Consider the following 26055-nt stretch of genomic DNA (forward strand, 5'->3'; position numbering starts at 1 on the left):
TTTAGGTATCAAGATACTTTTTGTGTCAAAAAACACATAGCCACCATTGAAGTTAAAAGCATGGGAAGGTGAGATAAGTAGCATGATGACAATTGTAGCATTCTGTAGCATTCATTGTGTCTCCATCATGTCCCAGTTTAGAGAGCATCTCTCTCATATGTATTCTGAATACTTAGAACAGGTAAATAAATCTTCTAACAGACTTGAGAGACTGAATTGCACTGGATAAGGAGAGCAGGCAATTCCTTACTAAAGGTATTAATTTTCTTTGTAAATGAATCATTCAGCCCATCACCATGATTGCTGTCATATAGAGATTAATGTGTCATTTAACTTCCAGAATGCTACAGACCTCAGCTGGGAAATGAATCTCATCTCTGTTTCTGATGATCACACACAGTGTTAGCAGAGGAAATGACTTTTGTTGGTATTGAACAGGACTGACAAGCTGGAACCACGGTCAGTGCAACGGAGCACTGCTGACAGATGAGACACTGCCCAGTGCCCGTTGCTAAGGATACAAAGAACAGCCACAGTTAGCAGAGCTCTTGGCTGTCTTTTTTCCCCCCAAAATCAGTGGATTAAAATCAAGCAAAGTATCACTTACTAGGTAGCTGCACTCAAAAAACAAGTCCAATGAATAGCTACAGATGCATATAAAAATAGACTGCTTCTAGAGCATCTTTGAGCATCTAGAGATTTCCCTATTCCAAATAGTTAAAAAACTAAAAAATGCACTAAAGTAATTTCTCTTGATAGTCTTGTAATCGTCTGTCTCTTTATTACTGTGCTCTTGATATAGAATATAAGAATCAATAAGCAGGGGTTATATTGCTGGTCTCTATCAGCTTTGTGTTAATCAGTCTGCTGGGCAAAAGGTATCAGTAGACCACCACTGTCGCTATGGAACACGAAAGAACACAGGCGCACACCGCTGCTGTCAAGGTGAAGAGCAAAAAGGGAAGTTTATCTTCTGACTCCAGCATTTATAGTTTTCCAAAAATGACAGTGGATTGGAGGGTGACAGTGCCACCTCTCCAATGGCACTGGACAAACTAACAGTCTATCAAAGTTTTCCTCTTCCATAAAGGAATGCAAAACAACGTGCTATTTACAGAAAGTGATGGAGAAAGTTCTCTAAAAGAATGTCAATATCAGAAGGCTTAGAAAATCTTAAAAAATCAGGGTGCCACACTACTACAACTTCTTAATTTTGTCACTGTAACAAATAGTATCAGGCTTATTGGCCACATCAATTTACATAACGTAATCAGGCCTATCATATTCACTCTGTCTAATGTGATGCTATACTGTGCACAACAACCTCGATCTTGGGGTGTCCTGTATAGAGCCAAGAATTGGACTTGATTGTCCTGGTGGGTGCCTTCCAACTGGGCATTTTCTATAGTTCTATGAACTTCTTATCATGCCAAAGACTAGTCACTCTTATTTTATGTTCTATCATGTTTATTTTTCTTGCAATTTTTACCTGAAAAATTAACAGGATTTCCTTAAATTTATGAAAATGCAACTTATCTTCATATCATCTTCTAGTCTGAGAACAAGCTGGTTTCTGAAGAGCAGAGGAGTGAATACAGCCTGTACCTCCTTCTTCAGAAGTTGTCTGTCCTGGCTCTAGGGGCCAGGAGCTGCTGGAAGAAGTTTTTTCTTGCTGTCAAGAAATTGACAGCCGCTTGGGTAGCATAAAGGCTTGTGGCTGATAATCACAATCAGCTCACACCCTTGCCTTGAGAAAACTTGTCTGGTGTTAACTCTTGCCATCCAACACTTTGCAAGCCCCTTGCACTCTCTTTTTTTAATGCTCCACTGCTTATAAGCACATAACAACTCACTGAGAAACTCGCCCACGGATGATAAATTTTCAGGCAATATTATTGTTGCCATGATTATATGCCAGTTGTGACAGAACTGTGTGCCCCAGCATGGCCAGAAGATAGAAATAAATATTTAGTTGAATGTAAAGAATTTTTTTTCTAGCAAGTACAATACGCTATTAAAGAGAGAAAGGATATTAGCATTAAGCAATCTATTAAGCAATGACAGCTTGTATATAACAGTTGTTCTGCAGATTCAGGCCACAAATTTCTTACACTGTTCAGTGTTTCTGTGTAATGGTGTATGTAGATATTCTACCTTGGGAAAATGCTGCCTCTGGTATTAAGATCACCCTCACTGACACTCCAGAAATCTGTAAAGAGCTGTGATAGAAATTGCCAACAGATACATGTTCAGTAGTTATATATACTTACTTTCTGGCAGCTCTCAATGAATTCATCTATGGTAACTACTCCATCTTTGTTCTTGTCCATTTTCTGTATTAAAAAAAAAGAAAAAGAAAAAAAAATCTGGGGGTTGGGTTTGTGCAGCCAAGCTTTGGTAGCAGGAGAGTTACAGAGCTGGCTTCTGTGAGAAGCTGCCAGAAACTTCCCCCATGTGCAGCAGAGCCAATGCCAGCCAGTTCCAGGACCTGCTGCTGGCCAAGGCTGAGCCATCAGGAATGATGCCCTCTTCAGCCCTTTGTTAGATTTTCTCTCCCCTGTTCATTTGAGGGGCAGAGTGAGAGAGAGGCTTTGGTGGGTGCCTGGCATCCAGGCAGGGTCAACCCACCACAGCATGTTTCTCCTCCCAAATTCCTGTGTGAAATTAATCCTTTTCATTGTTCATTTCAGTTATATGTCAGCCTAGGAACAACCAGTCCAAAAGTTTAATGCTAAAGAGCTTTTGTTGCAAAACCAGGGTGTGATGAGTAGGTCTGGGAAACTTGGAATGGAAGAACAGAGAATAGAAAGGATTACAGAGTTGGAAGGATATGGTATAACAATGAAAATCTTTATCTGCTCACAGAGCAGTCTTTTCAGCTTCTATGTTACGTGACCCACCTGGAAAAATGTTTCCACGTGTTGTCTAGGTGCATCTTCTTTGAGAACAGGATAGGTGCATTTCCCCATCATATCGTATATTGCTTTCATGATATCAAGCATTTCCTGAAGAGGAAAAAAAGGTTTCTGCAATGTAATGTGCATTTTCCCCACCAACTCAGAATAACTTGCACCATTTGGTGAATCCCCAGCTGAGCATCCCAGGGTGGGGAGTGCAAGGACCTGCTGAAAGTGTGGGCACCCATCACCCCGAGGGGCTCCTGCACTGCCCCTTCCCTGGCCTCTTTTCCAGATGACCTTCTAGTTCTTGGACACAGCAGTGCTGCTCTTTGACTTCTGGACTGTCCACTGCTTTAACTCAGAACATAACTTTTTAGGATTTGTATTTTAGAATAAAATTTTGGAATTCACCTAGGTATTTTTTGTTTTGGTTTTTTTTTTTTTTTACTGAACAGATTCAAGAAGGAACTACTTAATTCTTAGAAATTCTAGCATCTGATTTCAGCTTTCATAGATGTATGATTTCAATTTCAAATGATTTATAATATGTGCAAGTTCATGGATTGTGGGAAGAATCTCTCAATATCTGATGAAGAAAAATAAAAGGGAAAATAAGTTTGGTAACAGCAAGTGAATGGCCAAAGCACATCATCTTCTTACAACTTATTTTCCCTAAAGAAAATAAAAACAGCCATGAACACACCTACACTTATGCAGAGTCATCCTTTTATATCATAATCTGAATTTTGAGTGGCTTGTAAAAATTGTAATAATTATAAAAAAGTTATCTGTAGTATGCTAAGAAATTATTCTATATATTACTCTTTTGTAATGAACCAGAAGTGTTTTCTAAAAGTGTAAAATTATGAGTGTAATTTATATATTTGCACAAACCCCAGTTAAAAAAAACCCTCCATATATTTTGATGAAACGCTAATTTAGTCCCACTTATTTTAAGTATGTGTTTGAATCCTTGCAGAATAAAACATGTAGGAATCTTTCTTTACAAATCCTGTTTCAAGAAAGAATTATTACAAGTAGACTAGTAAAATAAGTAACTATTGCCCACATACTTAATTCATTTTGTCCAAATATCCTATCAATCTGTTCTAGAAACTGTATGGGCAAATATGTAGGCATAAGTTGAAGCCAAATATTTCTGTACCTCTTATGCTCAGAAACATAATTTCTGAAGAATTCTGAACTTTTGCAATTTCTATAAAGATTTTTCCTTTTCAATGTTCATATATGCCTTTAAAATGAGTCAATTATTTTATTTTTTAGTATGTCTAACTTCATAATATCTGATAACTTGTTAACACATTCAATTTGACAACGAAACCATTATTCTCTGAATGTAGGACTTTGCTAACAGCATTTACTTTCAGTGAGTACATAAGAAGTAGATCTTACCTCTTTAGTTATATATCCGTCCTTATTTATATCATACAAGTTGAAAGCCCAGTTCAGTTTCTCCTGTACTGTCCCTCGGAGTAAAATTGAGAGACCCATAACAAAATCCTAAATAGACAAAAGGTCTTGGTCAGTTTGGAAATGAGCAGTTTTCCTCAAAAACTCAGAAATCTAAAATAATGCATCTGTCAGAAGCATGAAAAGATGTGTTGTTTCAAATTTCTTTGCTTCACTGTGAGTGCTAATGATTTCTGGATTAACAATCTAGGCACTATTTCCTACACTCATAATTAATAAGTAAATTGAGTTATTTCTATAAAGTAAACATAATTTTCTGTTAGTGGTTGTATCCTCTGAAAAGCCTATGCCTCACATAAGCAGTTCCCTTTGAAGTGAATAGCAGGAAAAAGCCATCCCCATGGTTTAATGGTCCAAGAAAAGCTTAAATGCTTAAGCACAGGAGACCAATTTGGGGAGAACTATGTACTAAGGAACATTAAATTCTTGGTAAATCTCTACCTTGTTAAAGTGGAATATGCAGTTCGCAGATCTCTTAGATCAATCTGTTGCAGCCAATATTTCAAACTTCATGTAAGACTCTGCATACCTCAATTTTTATTACTTTTATTGGAAGTATGATAGGGAATAATAAATATATTACATGTCCATGTGCCATTTTAATGTTTTTCTGACCCACCAACGCTCTATTGCTGCAGAGCTATTCCACAGAAATGAATCAGAAGGCTTTTGAGATTATTTATATGTAGTATTTGGTTATAGATTTTTTTTTCATATTAAATACTCTTTTGATAGCACAAACTTCATTTACATTTAGTGAGCATTGTCCAGATTGGAGAAAATATCAATTCCTATCACCTCTCTCCTGTATTTTTCTGCATGTTAATTTAATTTTGTAAACAATAGCTTTTTTTTTTTCCCCTAACCATCTGCTCCACCTCTTTTTATTTGATAAGCATATGAACCCATAAATTTGTGAAACTGCCTTCATAATATGTTGAACAGAATATGGCAAGTGTGTACATTTAAATGTGTCTTTCTACACTGCTTGCAATGACACACAGGAAGTGTTAGAGTAACATTAAAGTAGAGACAATAAAAGCCAAAATATTTCTTATTTGCACCAGCAAGGTTTTGCATTTTGTCTAATGCAGGAACAATGCAGAAACAACAAGGACTACACTGAGGTTAGACATAAATTTAAAAGGGCTGGTGTACCCCAAAGTTAAATAAATATAGCTGATGCACTGAAGTGTACACAGGTATCGTGGACTCAGGTGGTCTAGTAGGCACAGACAACTCTTCTGACAGCTTCAGTCTTTTTAACAATTCACTTGGCATGCTCTGGGTTTTCTTAATCTGTCAAAAAAATTCTGTCTTATTGGTATATATGCCCTTTGGGGTAAATGGGTACATGAATCTTGAAAGGATTTTGGTCATCTTGTCTACATCTCAATGACTAATTGAGGGTCACAGGGTTAAATCTCCAAACAGTTCTTTAACAATGTACTATTAAACATTAAATTGTTCAAGAATTTCAGAACAGATTTGATCACATTACAGCATTAGCAATTAACCTTTTTAATTCAGTACCATGTCTTCAAATCTTTTCTTTATGGTTTTACATTCTTGATGTAGGTTCTCCTTAAGTCCTTTGTGAAGGTCCCAAGTTGCATTATTTTCTTAGATTATATATGTAAGAATTGTGAACTTATTTTTATTTTGGCAGAGCAACATTTTTAAAATTTATTTTATCTAAAATAAATCCATTTTTCTTTTCTTGTTCAATTCTCTTTGTTCCTTTCTGTGATGCACCACCTGTGTTAGTTGGCTTCCCGGAATAATTTCTACTCCCATTTCCACTTCTATCATCAGTTTTATAAAAAAACCCATGACATTATATTGTTGTGCATGGGATTGAGGGTAGTTAAAAAGTGGACACAACTCAAAAACCTTCCACGTATGTGCTCTAAACATTGCAGCAGTGTGTGATCTCCTTCCATATTGCATGTTTTGGGATCACACATAGGTCAGGTGCATTGCCTTTGTGTTGTGTTGTGCAGGAGTAATCTCAGGAACAACAGAAAGGATTTTTCATAATGAGAAGTTGTGATGAGCTGGGTAAGGACCAGCTAGGATGGGATGTCTTTTCTACGTACTTACTTTCAAGCAACTGAAGAACACAGTAACAGAATCATACAGAAATGGAGTATCTGATTCAGTGGATTTAGGCCAAATCCACAGAGTTATTTGAGTTAGAGCCTTGAAAGGCTAAATGCTCTGCATGGTGGAAGGCAATGTGTGTGTCAGGAGCAGGGCAGCCATTCTAGCTGTTAATAACCAGTGCAGAAAGCCACAGTAAAGCAGCAGTGCAGAGGGAGGCAGCTAAACTCAGGGAGCAGCTGCCCATCTTTATGCATGTACCCAACGACTCCGTGATGCACAATTCACACACACCATTTAGCAGAGAGCATCAATACAAGTCCCTATTACAGCATTAGAGCACCCAGATGCTCTTTTCCATCCTGGTTTAGACATGTAATTTCTAGGGAGAGAGGAGTTCTACTTTTAGAATCCATTTATTTTTTAAGAAAATTTCACCTTACTGGGATACGTACATGCTGTGAGAATGCTGTCAGTGCCCACTGAGGGATGGTCCTGCTCAGCTGAGCACCTAATGGGGAGAGGGGCATCTGATCTAGAGTGACAAAGGAGCCTAAAACAGGAAATCTGAGCTGAGACAACTCTAGGCTGGGTCTTCAATCTGTGACAGTGAAGTTAGAAACACAAAAGTCTTTGCCTTGGTACTTGCCTTTAGTCCTTTCCACAGTTTCCTGTTAGTAATTTGCCAGCTTCCTGCTGAGCATGCTAATACCTGTTAAGACCTGCCTAATTTTGATTCCTCAAGAAAGGGGGATGTCTCACTGAAGGGTTGCAAAATGCAGTGTCATTGCTCCTGTAGCAGAGCCTCTGTGTACTCAGAGTCTGCTGACATTTCTGTTCTGTACCACAGCTGTAGACAATGTCTGGTTGTGATCTGGAATGAACTCGTATTTTGGGGTTTTTTCATCAGTGATTAATTATCTCCTAGCAAGCTTCTTGATGACTTTCTGATTGCTTTATCTCTCAGTAAATCTTTGGGGATAATTCGTTCATTAATAAATTAATTAGCAAGCTTATTAGTATGCTGTCTCAAATCCATAGGAAGGCTTAAAATTATTCACCTGGTCATGTGTTCCTTTATGTCTTTTTCAGAAGTAGCTAGAAGTAGGCAGGAACCTTAATCCATTTTTAAATTTAGATTTTAGGATTTTGAAAAGGAATCAAGTGATGTCACAGAAGTGGTGGAGGCCTAGTGTATGTAAAGAAAAGGTGACAGAGAAGGAACTGCTCCTAAAAGGAAGCCACTTTGTAGCCACTTTAAATTAGATGGTGTTAAAATGCTTATGAGATCACCACTTAATTAAAAAAAATGAGCTAATTTCCTACATGACATGGACAAACCTTTTTGTGTTGAACCCACAAAGCAAGAATCATGCTTGTGAACCTCATGTAATTCAAGTTCAAAGTCCTGCCCCTGCATCAGGGCAATCCCAAGCCCAAATAAAGGCTGGGCAGAAAATGGATTTAGAGCAGCCTTGAGGAAAAAGACTTGCGGATATTGGTTGATGACAAACTCAACATGAACCAGCAATGTGTGCTAACAGCCCAGAAAGCCAACCATGACCAGGGCTGCATCAAAATAAACTGGACCAGAATGTCAAGGAAGGTGATTCTGCCCCTCTCTGCCCTCATGAGACCCCACCTGGAATACTGCATCCAGCTCAGGGGCCGAATGGCATGGACTGGCTGGAACAAATCCAGGGGACTGGAGCACTTCTGCTATGGAGAAAGGCTGAGAGCTGGGCTTGTTCAGCCTGGGGAAGAGAAGGCTCCAGGGACACCTTAAAGATCCTCCCATTTCCTAAGGGGAAATGGAGCTGGGGAGGGACTCTGCACAAGGACATGTAGGAACAGCACAAGGGGGAACGGCTTTAAACTGACAGAGTAGATTTAAATTAGCTATTAGGAAGAAATTCTTCACTGTGAGGATGGTGAGGCACTGAACAGGTCTCCCAGAGAAGCTGTGAATGCCCTGTTCCTGGAATTGTTTAAGATCGTGTTGGATGGGGCATCAAGCAACCTGATCTAGTGGGAGGTGTCCTTGCCCATGGCAGGGGGTGGGAATGAGATGATCTCCAAGGTTCTTTCCAATCCAAAGCATTCTATGATTCTATGGCTTAGCTAACTGCTGCCTCCATAATACTGCCTTGGACACCACTTTTATTATTGGTGAAATAGGAAGTTGTGTTTGATCTGAAAAACTGCACTCCTCTATGGAAATGAGTTAGCATGCTTGCTAATTTATTAACCAGTATAAGTTTGGTTTTGATTAAATATGACAGAAGTCTTTAAACATCTCCACTGTGTTTGGGCACAGCATTGTGCTTTAAAGCACTGAGAATTTGTGGGATTATTGAATGACTTTCAGCAAGGTCACATTTAGAACAACCTCAATCTGCATCTATAACAAATGAAGGATACTGATTAGGATATTTGCATGTGTGTGCAATGAGCTTTACTTTGACAACATGTCTAAAGTTAATTAGCCTCCATTTTTCTGACTGTGTAAATAGCTTTGAGGCCAGATCTTTATTTTGGCTCAATGACAATATACATGCAGCAAATGAAAACCTTGCTTTTATATCTGTCTCTGTCTAATGGAAAAAAGAACTTCACTAACATCCCAAAGAGGTCTCCAATAGTTGGGTCACTGGGTCTTCAGAAACTCTGTCATATTAAAACAAAACTAGTTCACAAAACAAATTAAATAAACTAGTCTCAAAACTAATACAATCATGGGATAAGGAGAGGTAAGTTCAAGTGCTAATTTTATAAGTTTGGTTTTTATGCTACATAAATCCTTCATGTAGAGATCCTGGCTCATTACAAAAGAGCATACAGATTAGGGATGACAAAACTCTAAGGACTCTAAGGACACAGCAATCTCACCAAGAAATGTCTACTGAGATGTGCATTTAAGTTGTGCTCATTGTTGATTGAAAATTTGAGGAAAAAAGGGCAAAAAGCTAAAGCAAATTCTCTTTTTTTATCTAAAACTCCAGCTACCACTGCTTCATGGGAAATTGAGAGTGCAACACATAAAAATAAAAGTCATTCTTATCAACAAAAGAATTTTGCTGCCATTACAGATTTTGATAATCTTCTTTAATGCAGAAGATAGCCAGAGTGTTTTCATCATAGGTAGTTATATTAAATTGTATTTACTCCTACACTTTGATATAGAAAGTACTTTGGAAAGAATGATTATTTTTTCTCCAAACTTCTAAACTACTCCTCTACCTTTTGAGCTGTTTACTTTTGGTTTTTTTCTAATGGAAATTAGAAAACTAGAATAAAGATTGGAATAAAAAGAAAATGGCACAGCTGCACCTAGGATTAAAAGGAGCAGGACAAAAATGAGATGATTGCATTTTGCACATTTCACAATATCTTCTTCTACATTTTGCAGCTATTTTCATGTGATTAGGAAAAAAAACTCAGACATTTTTAACTTCAGGAGGCTGCCTTTAGAATGGCCATCATGCAGTTTGTAAGTATAATGTTGCTACAAGGACACTGAAGCAAGAGTCTTTTGACAGCAGTAGAGTTATGCTGGATTCAAAATTAGTGCAGATAATATGAAAGTCTGGATCACTCATGTCTGCCTTGATATTGAACAAAAGTTCAGCACCTCTGCTTTTATTTTCCTGATTTATTTTATTCCAAAGCCCTTTTTTTCGTGCACAAACCTGCACTCTGAGATAATCAAAGCACTCCAAATCCAGTGCATTTCTTAAGACTTTCTGCCTGAAATACAAGCGCCAACAAATTGACCAGAAAAGGTACAAAAAATTTCTTTCATTCTCATTCTATTTAATGATAATTTCAGAAATAATTTTCAACTGCTCATTCTAAAAATATTTTTTCTCTATGTGCCTGCTGTTGCTGTAACTGAAAAAAAACCAAAAAAACCCCATGACAAAACAAACATATCCTTTTGCAAATGAACTGTGTTTTTTGTTTTTTTTTTTTTTAATTCTAAAGCTTAAAATATTATCTCCTTTGCAGTATTTTGTACACCCTGTTCTCCTCTACAGTATTGCAGTAAGGTCCCTTTTTTCCATATTATGTTGTGTGGATGACATCAGCCTCACCAGGGAAAGGCAGAACTGGGAAAAAAAACATTGGGCAGTTAAATGGAGGAAGAATGAATTTCCAACTCTTGTGCTTTTAAAACATTTGCTTTAAAGCCTTTTTCTAGAACTTTCTGGAAACTTAGTATGAAAAATCCGATTTTGGCTGAGTCATCCCCATAACATTAGTTGTAGTTCAGAGATTTCCTCTTGCAAAGGCAGACAGGGAGAACTATTTCAGGTAACTTGTGTATAAATTGGGTTACCTTTTAAATTGACAGATTTTTAAAAATATTATGTAGTAGCACAGCCTGAATTGCCGTTATGGAATGTACAGCTGTAAAGCAATGACTTTTTTTATTACACTGGAAAAACTTGAAAATTGAGTCACATCAGCTAAAATTTCCCTAATGTGAGCCAGCCACCAAAGTGGACTTCATTATAAGGAATGGCAAAGTATTCAATTTTATAGAAATAAGCAATGGCATCACTTACCTCAAAACTTACAGATCCATTGTGATCAGTGTCAAATGCATTAAACAGAAAATGTGCATATGTTGTGGAATCTAAAATTTAAAGCAGAAAAAAGATTCACAGTAAGTACATCTTATTTAATAAAATTTAATTTAATTCCATTAACACTATTTGATACCAAGATATATTTTGATACCAAAGTTTCATAGCAAGAGTAGCTTTCCAGTGAAATTTAAATTTCCTTTCTGGCAGGAGAGGAGGGATAAATTATAAATGCAAAGAAACCAAAAATGAAAAATTCTGTCTGGAATATCTCTATTCATTTTTATTCTTGTGTTTGCTAATCACTGATATCTGAGCAAATAGCAAAGATGACATATTATTGTACTCTGAATCAGCCTGTTTTAACAGGAACACTGACTGTGGCAGGGATCACATGCCTACCATGAAGACTGTGTTCATTTGCTCCCATTGAATGAGGGAAGCAGACACCCCTCTCACTGCACACCAGTGTGCTGGCTTTGCTCTGCACACAGATCTGTTCCCCAGGCTGAAGCTGCTCTCGTCAGAAAGCTCCTGCTGCTGTTCTTGGGTCTCTGCTCACCCACAGGGGAGAGGAAAGCCTCTCCTGAGAAGCAGATTCTTAAAGCTGGCTTGCTGCTGAATTCCCATGATCGTGGCATTAGGGCTTGGAAAAATTGGCTGTGACTCACTAAATGGTCAGTAAGACTCTGAAAGATGACCTTAAACAAATCATCCCTTCACTATTTGCATACTTACTAAACCTCCTCCCCAGTGCATATTGACTCATTTCAGAAATACAAGACAGCATGAATATAAATCTGTCAAGACTGTAACTTTTGTAAATACCCATCCTTTCATTTCCCCTGAATGCCTTCTAAAAGGCACAACTTGCTCCAGGAGTAATATCTTGTGGGGAGAGCACTTCTCCAGAGACAGCCCTCTGGATGTGAGGTAGAAGCTGCTGGGGTTAAGGGAAGTCAGCTGTCCTCAGGGTTTTTCCTTCCCTCAAAATCATGCAGATTAATGAAGGATGAGGGTTTATTTACTTTTAATACTCACTTTTCCCTTTCTACCACATATGTTTACAATAATTTTAGGCTAATTAAGATTAACCTCACAAATTATTAATAAGGGCAAAGTGTTATGAAATCAACATCCCCTTTGCAGGACAAACTCCCTCTCATGGAAAAACCTGATCAATGCTGAAATACCATTTTCTGATTTATTTGCATTAACCCATTTTACCTTTTATATCAATCCTGCAAACCTTTATTTTTTACAGCCCAAAATACTGTTTTGTATTAAACTGAGCAACAGTCTGGTGACGCTCAGCAGAAATGCCACCTTGACTCCAAGGAACCAGATATAGCACAACTGAAAGCTTTGTGTTTCACAGATCCAGACCTGAAGAAAATTCTCTGGTCTTACTTCAATATGTTTCTTTTGTATGATGCGAGATAATCATAGCAAGAAAAAACTACAATCTTTAAAACCTGTCTGTTAACACATTTTCAGAGAATTGAATCCCCACCACCACTATTTGAGAGAGTCATTCATTCTTCCATGTGCCCAGTAACCACAGTAATTGCTTAAGCACAGCTTGGCAGGCACATTCACACTTCAGCTGAAAAATGCAAATTTGTTGGCTACAGTTTATATTTAGCATTTTAATAGTCATATTTTCTATAATCTACTGAGACTTCTGTTGTGCAACAGAATATACTATGTAAATCATCTTCAGGGAAAAAAATGTGTTCTAGAGGTATAATTACTGTAAAAGGAATTTTAAACACCTTCCTATTCTCTTGACACCCATTTCTTAAAAACATCTGAAATATTCCTGGTTATTTTCTGTAGAGGTACAGAAAACAGAAAGGGATTTTAATTTTGCTGTCCATACATGATACAGTATACTACATTTTTTGGTATGATGGTATATGAAAAAAAGTCCCTAATTCAAAAATATTTTTCTGGTAACCCCTCTGAAAAAGAAATAAATCAAAAGCCTTTTTCAGAGTTGTTTGCTCAAGCAATTCTGGTCTGAAATTTTGCATTCAAAACCACAGAAGGATGAGGCATGCTAGTATTTTAATTAGAGCTACTTAGTCCAATTTTCCCCTTTCCCCTAAATCTTGAACATTATTCATTTTAGACAAAATCTTAACTTTTTAAATGAAATACAATTTCTTTCCAAGGATCTGATATCATAACTAGTAGGCTAATTTGCTATTTTAACAGGTTGAGATAGGAACAGCTCTTAAATTAGAATTCCCTTGAAAAACACCATCAAAGCATTTTAAACATCAGAGGCAAAACCCAGTAATCATTACACATGGAAGAGTAGAACTTATCAAACTCCAAGCATGATCTAATTTGTTCAGAAGTGATAAAGGGGGTAATAATTATTATAAAGGAGTGTGATAATTATTCAGTGTGGATTCTTATCCATAACCTACTGGGCTCTTCAGCCCAGTAGGGCTGAAAAAAATTCCAACTTCCATTTCAGGTGATCCACTGCAAAAATGCAGAGGGTATATTCACTCACCTGTATGGCAGTGAGTCTAAAAAGAAGTTCCCAGAGTGCCCTTTCTGGCATGGAAACCTTTTTACAAAGCTACTTTTGCTTTTTAATATACATTGCTTTTGCTGCAGTCCAGTGTCATTTCCTTTCCTTTGTTACTCTTGTGGCACCTTGTCTGATTTGTAATTCTCCTGTACCTGTCCTGTCCTGGACAGTCTTGGAAGTTGCTTGAGGAAGTGACTTGCTGGATGACATTGAAAAATTTCTTTGGTTGCCCTGAAGCTTAAAATCTTATAGACATAATTTGGTTTCTTCAGATACGAATTATCTATTGAATATATGAATTGTCATAATGATACATCGTGTTGTACCTGGTTTTTCATCACACAGACAATTGGAGCACAGACCTGCATGTTTTAATTTGGGGAAAATTTTCAAGATTCTTCTTTCCTCTTTAATACTGGGATATACATAAAATCATTATTTTAAGAACAATTGAAATTTAAAGGCCTCAGCTGGACACATTATTTTGACAAGACCTTAAAGATTTAAGAACTCAGTCTGGTTTCTTAACTAGACATCTCAGTGCAGTTTTCACCTCCTCCTCCAAAGGATGCCAGTGCCCTAAATGCCAGAGGAGGATCAGCATTAACACCAGGAATAGGGGTAGAAATTAAGACATTTTGTATATATCCACTTTAAGTATGAATAATTTTTCTTCTCTGCAACAACTAGATCTGGACTAATAAAGATTAGTCTTTTAGGATTACATTTACTCTCACAATATCTTTTGACTTCACTCTTAGAACAGGTATGCTTTCTCTTTGCCCATAAAAAGTTGCAGGTGTAACAATAGGAAATATGATAGATTTTTTCTATTAGGTGTAGTAAATGTGTACTAAATCACGTAGAATTGTGATTTAGTAAAGGGCAATTATAAAATATAACATTTCACTGTAATTGCTAGCTTGGTCTAAAAGTTTACAAAAAGAAACAATCAGTAGGCAGGTCAACCCTTCTAGCCTTTTGTTCATTTCTATCAAGTGTGCCTGCTTCCTAATCATTTCAGAGATGGCAATCTGCACTGAATGCTGCTCTTTACCTTCTAGGTCTTTATTCAAAATAAAACTAATGGGGAGATATTTTGTTCCTACCAATTAATATGGGGTTTTAAATAAAAAATGAAAAGAAGGAGTTCTGAACAGTCCCAGAGAAATACACAAATCTCAAGAGCTCTGGGAGAAGCTGAAGAGGTGGGACTGAAGGATTGTAGGAGAATATGAAGAGGGGTAACTGAATAGCAAATGCAAGAGGAAGAAAAGAGAGGAAAAAATTTCAAATTGAAAGAAATCTGAGGTTCAAGAAAAAAAAACCCAAACTGTTGCACATCTTTGTGCTACCTTCAGTACACTAAAAGATAATGGAAATAAAAAATTACAAAACTCATGGAAATCAGTTAATTGAAAACAAGGTTAGCATTTAAGAAGAGAAATCCCATAGAATTAAAGGTGGGGGTTCTGCTGTTGATATGAGAGGGTACCTGCAGTGCCTCCTACAGTTCCTCCTACTCTGAAAGGGTTTTTTTTGAGTAAAAGAGAATGGGCAAGAATTTCTAGAAAGCTTAAGAAAAATAACCTACTCAGAGAAACTTGTTTTTTAATGGTACCCATCACAGGTAGTAACTTCATAACAGAAGACTGACTTCATGTAGATACCATTGCATTTCATTCAGAAATACAGATTTTAAAATGTGTCCAGCTATCAAGGAAGTACCCCTTGAGTTCAGACAGAGCTTGAGGGAACAATTTGTTCATTTGAACAAGAGGCTCTTGTCAGACTTAGGAACTAGCAGACATACAGCAGTACTAATTATGTCAGCCAAGTACTTACCTCCCTGTGGAAAGAACTGAGAGTAGATCTCTTTGAAGGTTTCTTCATTGACAACACCACTGGGGCATTCCTGGAAAAAAGCAAGTGACAAGAAATGAATTCCATCCAATCTGGTGCACTCAGCTCATGTGTTCAGGAGACCATCCACAGCACGTGTGTGACTGACACATTAAAATGTGTGACTTTGCACTTTCATCCAATTATTAATGCACATCATCACACTGAAGTATCTTCCTAAAGAATTCCCATGAGACAAAAACTCCTTCTATGCCATGGATCTCAGCTTCATTTGAGACCTGAGTGGACAGTCAGGTCTCAAATGAGCCAGGGTGCTGGTGCTGCTGTGAGTGGAGCTGCTGCTGGACTGTGGTCCCTGAGCAGTCACTCCCTCAGCTGCAAGCAGCATTTGCATGGAATGGAAATCAAGCAGGAATGTAAACACTTTGGTAAAACTGACAGAACATGCAGTCACATTCTGCTGGAAGAGTTCTAGTCAATGAATTCAAAAGACCCTGCCACTGAAGAGCTTGTTCAAACCTTGCAGATCCTTTTGCCTCTTTATGCCTTTTTCATAAATTTAAATATGTAACACAGAATATTTAGGAAGTTTCTGAATAGAGTGACTACAAAGAAAATGAAAGTAAGTGTAGGAGTAGAATAAAGAGGGTTAAATCAATGACTTATGCAGAGGTAGGAAAAGCAGAAGGAATAATGTAATTGTTTACTATGTCAAGCATAAATATCCAAGACCAGAGAGCTGATTTCTAGTCCTGTACTTAATTCTTTTTAAGACTTAATTCCTTCTTTAATGCAAAAAGGGGGTAAAAAGCCAGGTATGCTCTTTAAAAGTAAAGGGAAAAAAAACCCCACAAATTCAGTTTTAAGATTCATACATTGATTTCTGACTACTAGCATGCTATTTGGACTGAGGACTCAAACATATGTGCTCCTAGTCCTAAACTCAGGAAAATTAATAGCTAGAAATGAAGATCAAGAGTAGTGTAACATCCTTTACCAGTGTAATAACAACTTTTTTCTCCTTTTGAGAAAAAATATTCCAATTAAATCCAATAAAAACCACTGAGATATTCATAGTTCTGTCACCTTCTGCTAAGAAACAAATAGTGTAACCTCTAATTGAGAGACAAATGCATTGTCTGAGAAATGCATGTCAGGTCTAGGATTATCATGCTTTTATGTCGATTATCCTTAGCTAAATCAGCTTTTCATCATAACTAAGCACGTGCAAACATATAGCAAGAAAGAATTCTGTTTAATAAAAAAAAAAAAAGGAAACAAACATCAGTGTCAGAGATACACATACAAAATTATTTGTCCCTGGGCACAGAGGCTGATGCAGGCACTGATGTCCCTGATGCAGGCAGAGCTAGAGCTCAGATTTAAATAAGATTAAATAAATACTGACTGCTGAGCCACACTGCCTTTGGAACCAAAGCCTTTGGGGAATGGGAGGAACAGTGAAATGAACCTCCACCCTTCATCAGGTAAGGAGCAATCCATAATTGAGGAGGCATCTCCTGTCTGTCACATCTTTGGGTATGTGGGCACTCTAAAACATCTCTCTCTTACCTGCTATCCAAAAAGACTGCAGTCAGATAGGGCACTGTCTTTATGGTCTCTAGCAGGTTTACAAGTAACAAGCAGTAGGACTAGAGGAAATGGCCTCGAGTTCCCCCAGAGGAAGTTCAGGTTGGATATAAGGGAAGATTCCTTCACTGAAAGGGTTATTAAGCATTGGAACAGGCTGCACAGGGAAGTGCTTGAGTCACCATCCCTGAAGATATTTAAAAGCATGTAGCTGTGGCACTTGGGGACATGGCTGGATGGTGGATTTGGCAGTGCTGGGTTAATGGTTGGACTGGATGACCTCAGACATCTTTTCAACCTCGATGATTCTATGATGTTATGACTCTACTACACTGCTTGTCTTTGGGAAGCCTTCTGGAGTTGTGTAAGAGCAAGCAAAAGAGCAGTATTTTTACTTGGATTCAAAGCACAATAAAGAAAACATCAGTGAATTCTTCAGATACTCATTGAAATAATATTATAGCTATTCAATGTAGAAAATGTAACAAAAGTATTTTACAACTTCCTCTTCCAAACACATAATGGTATATGATCTATGTCATTTCCAAACCTGCAGGAGGAAGAATAAATAGCCTTTACCCTGAGATAGGTGTGAGCATGAAAAAACAATGCAGCATTTTGAAATTTAGAAAAGGAAGCAGTGGCTTCTTTCTTCTCTGCAGGTAAATTTCTTCAGACAAAAAAAAAAAGCTGGGCACATTTTGAAGGAATTAAAGAGAAAACCTGTATTTTTGAATTTGTACAGGTCAGATGTTGCTTAATTTTTTTTCCTCAGAAGAGTAATAAATGATGGATAAAAATAAATAATGGCCAAAATGCACATTTGAGGTCATTTAACTCTATGGCTTATTAAAATGTAAAACAATTTTTTTTCCTTTTCTTTGGCAGACAAAGACATTAAAAAGATTCCAATTTCACAAAGAATGCACTCCCCTCTTTTACAGGAAATGCCAACAACTCCAATGCTGTGAGTTCTTATCTGAAGCTCTGAAGACTGAGAGCCCCACTTCTTGACTGCATTTCAATTTTGTGATGTTAGAAGAGAATTAAGGGTAATCTGCAAAAATCAATACGATCTATTATTTTTTAGTTCAAAATAAGCTGGCAGCCTTTTTTATTAGAGAAATGCATGATCTACATACCTCTTTAAAGGCAGTCCTTCTTTTTTTTCTATTGCTTAATAAGCTCTGGTTTCACCTCACTGTTTGAAAGAATCATTGCTTGAAAAGGCAACCTACTTTCAGGTTCAGAGAATTCTGTACTTCAGAGAATTATATTTTAGCAGAGCCCAGGAATGACATTTTGAGTTTCTCTAGCTTGTCCCTCTGTAGTTTCCTCTGTTCCTTGCCACAGCATTGCCAGTAACATTTTACCTTTTCCATCCTTGAAGGTCTGTAGAAATGGTGTCTTAAGGGACATTCATTAAAAATCCGAGATGCTGGCCAATTTCATTTACCAGAAATATCAGCTCAAACTTTTCTTTCTTTAGCACACGTCTTTCCTCTGAGACTCTACATGACAGGGAACACTTCTGCTCTTGAATAATTTCATTCTAAAAATATACATGGCCAAGATGGTTTACCTCCATGACTGTACTTTTCTTGACTCATAGATCTGGCTTGTGTTTATCAGGAGATTTGTGCAGTTCAGGGAAAGAGATTAAATATTGTAATTTTTAAGTGTGCCCCAAGGTTTTATGTCAAGCTATTGCTGACTTCTTCCACTGTACAAACTATAATTAAAAAAATCTATCTAACCTTTCATTAAACTCTTATAAAAGAGAGGGAAATAATTAAAGAGTCTGAAATAAAAATGTGAGGCTTATTTAAACAATTTCCTATATTCTTTCTTTCCTTGATCTGAATATAATTTTATTTTGTTACAGCAAATTTCTGATTGACAATCTTTGAAAATTGCATTAATGCATTAGATTTTCCTTCTGGAGAATAAAAAGGAAGGAATGTTCAACTTGAACTGAATCCGGTTCTCTCTCTTTTAAAGAGAAAATAATATAAACTGACAAACAGACAGAGAATAATAAATATGATTCTGCCTTTTGATGATCACTCTTGCTTGCAATTTCGCTGCTGGGAAATTACACCTCCAGCACATGGTCTTCTGAAGCACTCCCAACCCTGTAAATTATTTAGCCTCATACTGTCTAAGACAACTCTCCTTCAGTATTTTTTAAAATACTGCAGTAGGTGATTCTTCTTTACTACCTAATCAAGATCCTTTTCAGACAAGAGGCAAACCAAGACAAAAAAACCAGAGAAATAGCGAAATGTAGAAAAGAGAATGAAGGAGAAACAAACTCAAAGCTCAGACTTTTGTCTGCATAACAATTTTGAATGATGGATAAAGCTGGAGTTCTGGCAACTTTGAATATCTTTCAGTTATAGAATTTTGCATGACAAATTTCCCATCCCATCCTGCATCTGCTGTTTCAGTTTTCATACTGCTTCATTTTAGATACATGTTCATGTCAATTGATTTAAATATTTTCTCTTTTTGCATGTACTTACATGCTCTATGTGCATGTGCCTTCTAGGAATATGCCTTCAGCCTCCAATTGCTTCATTGATTTGATTTAATGAGTTTCTATAATTCAATACATTCATTCATGAGTATTGTAGCCATGTTACTTGGGAATACTTTTAGAATTAAAGATGTATTTACTAAATACCAACAGGGCTAAACTGAATATTGATCTACCTTAGAGCTGCATGCCAAGAATAAATAAATTTGTAATTTATTGTAAATTAAAAACCAAATAAATTTCTAATTTTGTAATTAATTTCCTGGAGGTTAATACAAATAAACTTGTCCATGCTATATTCATCAGGAATAGATTTCATAGCCTATTTATTTTGAAGTGAGAGCAAGTGTGATTAATCTTCTGTCCTGAAAGTACTCAGGGTTCACTTTTGGTATTGGATTATTTTATAAAAAACACAGAACACATATCAGAAATTATCTGTATGAAAAGGGACAGTGTGGCATTTCTGGAGTGCTGATCACACTACTGGTCAACATAGAAGAAGCACGAAGAGCAGGGTAAAAATCCTGCAGCAGCTAATAAAAGTGAACTTACTCTAGCAGGACTTCAAAGTAGATGATGCAAACAAAATGAGGCATCTGGGGAAGAGAAGGTTTTGAAGTTGTTAAAAAGAAAACAAGTGTAGTATAAAAAATATCTCAAAAGATATGCTTAAAAGAGATGCCATGCACTAGCCTGTGAAGCAGTCTCAGAAACCTAACTCAGAGAAAAACCTCTCTCTTGAAATATTTGAAATGTGGCTGAACAAAGCGCAAAAAATTAAGACTGGAAAAAATCTGGGAATAGTCAGACAGTTCAAAGGACTTTTTCTCATTAATACAGATTTTAAGAAACCACAGACAAGCATATTTATGTTCCTTTTCTTTTTTCTTTTCTTTTTCTTTAAATACTTCTAGAAGAACAAATAAGAGAAGATTATGTGGGGAGAAGAGAGCTGCTGTTTTCCTGCCCTAGATGTCCCCAAGAGAGCAACAAATTCGCAGAGGTGGAAATACAAGCTAAGTATTTTCCATTAGATTTTGGTAAAATTTAAAGGGGTTGCTTCAACTGTGAATTAAAAGGAAAACCCCCATGTCTTTGTATTCTATTCTAGACAGTAATTTTTCTGATCAGCTTCTTTGAACTGGTGCCTTCTGGACTGCTGCATTGTCAGTATTTGGGCTCCTGCATTTAAACACCTCTCTTTGAAACTACCTGAAATACAGAAACACTTCGTTTCCTTAGTATAGATTTATCATTCAGCATGTCAGCACATCAAAGGGGAGCTTTGAGGATGTTTTTAGGAAACCAGTACACGTATGAGATAATTGCAGGGACTACAGAAGAGATACCTGCCTTGGCTCTTTTGAGCAGGCAATTACATTATTCACCCAGCTCTGTGTGCTCCTTGAGCTTTGCTGTTTGCCTGCTGTAAAAGCCGGTTTGTCAAAGCACTGGGAGGATGATTGGCAGGACAGTGACTCAAACTACTCACAAAGGATGACAATTTGTTTTATTCCATCTTTACACCTTTCATTTTGGGGTCTGCCCAGGCCTATCCTATAATGGAACAAGTCCAGACCTTACGTGTTTTTCTTCTGAAAGGCTGCTGAAGGAGCTGCTGTTCATTACTAAGAAACATGCAGAGACTGCTGTGGAAGGGATGGGTAAAGGACAATTCTGAACACATGTGCACTGGATGCCCAGTCAAGAGTACTTGCTCAAAGCTTCTCTTCATAGGAGAGTTGAATCCCAGTATATTAACGTGTGTAAGACACATGAAGATACTCAGAGAACAGAAATTGTAAAAGCTCAAAACAAAAGGTAGTATGAGGGTTTTAAATTTTTATTTATTACACTACTGGAAATTAGTTCTTATGGAAAATTTAAGGCCAGAATTAATATGTTTTCATCTGTGGAATATTGTCCCTAATACGTATAACAATATATGTTATACATATGAATATATTTATAATTATCTATTTCTAGTTCGATGGATTTTCACTCATTTTCTCTAATAAATAACGTTTGTTATTGAAAATCAACTCAATTATATTGAAACTCAATTATATTGAAAATCACTGATGCTTTTAACTTCAGTTTTCACTTCTATATTTTATGTTATCAGGAAAGGGAGAGATAACAATTTAACCTCCTGTCTCCTGAAATGGAATTAGTTCTTGGTTTTCTTTTTTTTTAAATTTTATTTCTCATGCTAGTTTCCTCAGGAGTGGGCTATAAAAATCACTTTCACAACACCTCTTCTTTATTGAAAAAAGATTTGGTTTGCATTTTTAGAAATACTCCATGCCATCATATAGAAAGATGTTGTACCAAAAAAAGTGATGAATGATGAAATATGTGTAACCAAAATTATATCTTGGGGTAGATTTATTTACTTCAGGAGGGCCCAAATATCTCCCTAAGACAGTTTGGTATTTTCATTTATTGCAGAATCAATTCTTATAGAATACAAAAGAACATGCTCTAGTCTTGCATCCTTGAATACAGTCGTGAGCCCGGAGAGCTAATAGTGATGGTGGGAAAGAAATATTTTCTCCAGTCTTTATAGAAGCTGTATGGGATGAAAGACATACAGAGCAATGGTTAGGGAAATGGTTAGGAATGTTTAGGGACAGTTACCTCAGAAAGTGTTTTGTCCCTACTCTTAAACCTTCCTGTGAATTTGTCTATTTGGTTACCAGTGTAAAGGTTAAGCTATTTTATAAGACTCAAAAGAAAGAAGGGAGACCCAAACAGAGAGCAGTAATTACTGGGTCTAAAGGGACAACCTTCCTTTTGATCTTTCCTCTTTAACTCAAAGTACAGTAGGATTACTTCAGCTAAAGACTCACGGAGGGAACACCTCAGGTTGTTGCATGTTCATTTCTGTCACAGGAGCTGTAAACTCATAGCTCAGTGGCAGCAGTCTACATTTCTAGGAATGTTGTGGCAGTTTTGATTTGACAGCATCTCCATTGACATCCATTGGTGAAATACATGTAAAAACTCTTTTCAAGCTTTGTCTCGTCAGGTAAAACACAAAACTTGCTTCTACTTAGCCACCTGTAGAAGAGATACAATAATGTTTCCCCGTGGCACAGCAAAGATGTACCACATTTTAAGCCTCCCAGCGGAGGACACTCTAATGAGCAAAAGCTTCTTGCCACCCCCTGCTTGCTATGGCAGTTTCAGAGGAAAACAAGCAGAAATAAAGGAACTGGCTCACATCCAGCATGTGTGGCTTCACACAGTAAATAACAATCAACACTTTGGCTGCTTCCACAACTCAGCAGGCGAGGTGCCAGCAAATGCTTTTAATCAGAGCCATTCTTTGTTTAGCAGTGCCCATGAACTAGTGAAATTTTTAGATTCTTATTATTAGCACTGGCAGTCAAACAGCAGTAAACAACACAGCTAAAGGTTTGAATGTAAAAGCTCACTTGAAAGCCTGGAACACCAACTTCATGGATGAGTCCCAGGCATCTGAGTGGTGCCTAGTGTTTCTGACCTTACTTGTCACTGCAGGATGGCATTTTACAATCCTGACTTGACAAATAAGCAGGAAATATAATTAAACCAAATGCAGCAGAACCCATACTTCAGCAGCGCAGCTGGTTGTAAACACCTTGGCAAACACAAGGTGCTCACCCTCTTGGGAAAAGCTGTATTTAGGTGAGCACTGCTTCAGTGACTTGCCTTTCACACGTTCCTAAGTGAGTTCTTTTAATCAAGTCCTTTCAAATCAGCTGAAATCCTAGGTGAGAGGAGAAGGAATAGCTCCATATTAGCAAGTGCTGGTCCCTTGGGTGTATTCCATTAGACCCACTCAAGTGATTCTCTTGAGTGCAATGGAGAACATTACCAGTCCCTAAAAGCAATGTTTTAAGGTAGGTCAATTCCATTCTTTAAAACCATGGAGGCATTTATTTTGTTTTTCCTACATAAGGGTGCTTTTGTTTATCCTAGAAGCTCCTTGTATCTTTGAAGAGTGGAAGATTCACTGAGGAAGAAACTGCACTAACAACCTCCTGCTAAATGTTAGTGGACTTGCACCACAGCCATGTCAGAAAATGAAAAAGCCTGAATATAGCTCAAGGCATTTATGAAGCAGAAACAGCATGTCAGGGTGAAAAAATTTTCTCTATCCTGTCTTAAATTCTTTTCAGTCAACTGGACCTTGGTACTAAGTACTGACATCAAACCAAATTTTCATTTTAGTAATGAAGTAAGAACACTCAGTTTTGCATTCCTCAGACACATGGCTCAGGAATGCAAAACTGAAAGATAGGTTGAAAGTGTGTCCTAAGTCAGGCTATTCCACTATTTTTCAGAGCAGTTGTTCTTTGTTTCTTTCAAAGATGTGCAGTGGTAAAATCAGACAGGTCAATATTTGGTTACTGCTAAATACAATGAAAATACCAAGGAATTTCAGCGCCTACAGCCTGCAGAAATGGCAAAGAACATAAAATTCAATGGGGACTGGTTTAGACACTGAAAATCAAACACTGTGCTCATTATTTATATTTTATATGGTAATACATTTACCCTTTAACAAAGGTTTTTGCTTTCTCCACTACTAACAACACTTTGTCTCAGGAGAGGGGCCCCAGCAGTGCAAACAGAAGAACAAATGTGCTTACCTGCATAAATATTTATAAAACTGAGCCTGGCATTAGCATAAGTTGGAGCTGATTCACCCAGTACAGTGGGGAGAATCAGACACAATGATGTGAATTGAGGCTGCTGTGGGTGAGAGAGGGAGATGTGGTCTGGGGGAAGAAATGCCTCTTCCCTGCCCACACAGTGGGGGCATAATGCCTCATCCTAGAGGAACTCTGGCACTCAGTGTCTGAGACAGGGTCCCCTCCCCAAGCACCAAAATCTCACTGTCATTTCTGTGCTCACCCAGTCCACCAGCACAGCACACTGACACCTTTATTCTGCTGCCCAAAGGTCTCCCCAGAGTGCAGATCCTTGATAAGGGAAAGACACTTGACCACAAGAGCTCTATTGCCCATGGTGATCATGGAAGGACCTTATGTCCATACATCTAAATCCTTTTGAGAAGGAGGGGTTACAAATCCACAAGACAAGGGAGGATGTACCATTACTGCTTATAAAAGAGACATTATTATTCAAAGACATGAGAAAAGCTTCAGAATGGAATTCGAAGTTTAACAAGTCATACAAACTGATAATTCTTTTAGCACAGCAAAATATCTAAATAAACTATATGAATCTCCTTTAGACTGTTCTGGAGCTTTCCTTTCCTCATTTGTAGATACTCGATACATTGCTTTTGGCAGCATATCTAAAATTTATAGCATAAGTTAAACCATTGGAACTGAATACTCCAATAAACCTATACAAATGGTGATTGATATTTGCTGGCATACTTTCATGAAAACATGAACATAGAGAAATAGAAAAGGAGAAGACACTTCTCAGTTAAAACAGGAAATATAAGAAGAATAAAAAGAGATAACTAGAGAATCAGATACATCTAAAAAAGTCATCTGTCAATCAGTTTAGGCCTAAAAAACAGATTTTGTTTCTCATGGTTGTATCATTCCTTAAGGAGATACATTGAGGCTGAAATTGCTGGACATAAAAACTTGCACAGTCTGCTAAGTTCATGGCACATTAAATTTGTCTTTGTTCCATAACCACTGATTTTTGAGAGCAGAAGTGATTTTGAGAACAAAACAAGAAATTAAGGCTGTTATAAATTATGCTCCATTACAGGGGTGGTACAATACCTCTTTTTCAGTGAAGTAGACCTGCTGACTTGGTAGCCTGTCTATCGAAATACACAAATGTCAGCTTAATGCTGACATTTTAAATCACCAGAACCATCATAATCATGTTGCTGTTCTGATATTTGTAACTGTTTGTAGATAGCATTTCAGATACAAATATTGCTATATTCAGTCACTGAGAGCTCACTTTGAAAAGCTGTTCTTGGAACCCCTTTTTTGTGAGGCCCCTGTGAAGCTGATCACAGTGTCAGAGATGCATAAATGGAGTGAGTAAACAATTGTTAGACATACATAAAGTACACATAAAGTGCTTCCTAGATCAGTGTTTTTTCAGGCATGAGTTTACTGTGATTTCTACTTGACAGATATGGAGCCTGGCCATTGAGGGGATACTTTACTCCAAGTATCTCCCTCAAATACACTGCCCACACATTCTGCATTTAACACCGAGGAATTCAGTGCTCATTTTTCTCTCCTCTAGGGATGAACTTTGCTATCTCCAGCCCCTGGGAAAGTTCAGTTTCCCACAGCCACCAGCCCCCCCACTGGCACTCCCCACTTTGTTCCCAGGACGTGTTGGAGGAGGCTTTGATCAATGGCTGAGAAGCAATCCCTCCCATGGCCAGGCACCCTCTGAAAGGTTTTGGCTGTCAGAGCAGAGACATTAAAT

General features: G+C 37.4%; 1 protein-coding gene across 8 annotated transcripts in view; it reads right to left on the reverse strand.

Annotated features, from left to right (window-relative positions):
* The window catches only part of KCNIP4 (potassium voltage-gated channel interacting protein 4), a gene marked incomplete at both ends in the record, with an annotated part of 382966 nt that overhangs the window by 4979 nt on the left and 351932 nt on the right, over nt 1-26055 (reverse strand). For all 8 annotated transcript variants that reach the window (XM_084204696.1, XM_084204691.1, XM_084204692.1 and 5 more), the window contains 5 exons: nt 2271-2333; nt 2901-3005; nt 4314-4421; nt 11063-11133; nt 15477-15546. In XM_084204696.1, coding sequence (XP_084060822.1) covers nt 2271-2333; nt 2901-3005; nt 4314-4421; nt 11063-11133; nt 15477-15546 — 417 coding nt within the window. The remainder of the gene's footprint in view (nt 1-2270; nt 2334-2900; nt 3006-4313; nt 4422-11062; nt 11134-15476; nt 15547-26055) is intronic.

The sequence above is a fragment of the Fringilla coelebs genome (assembly GCF_963513975.1).
Source record: "Fringilla coelebs genome assembly, chromosome: 4".
NCBI lineage: Eukaryota > Metazoa > Chordata > Aves > Passeriformes > Fringillidae > Fringilla > Fringilla coelebs.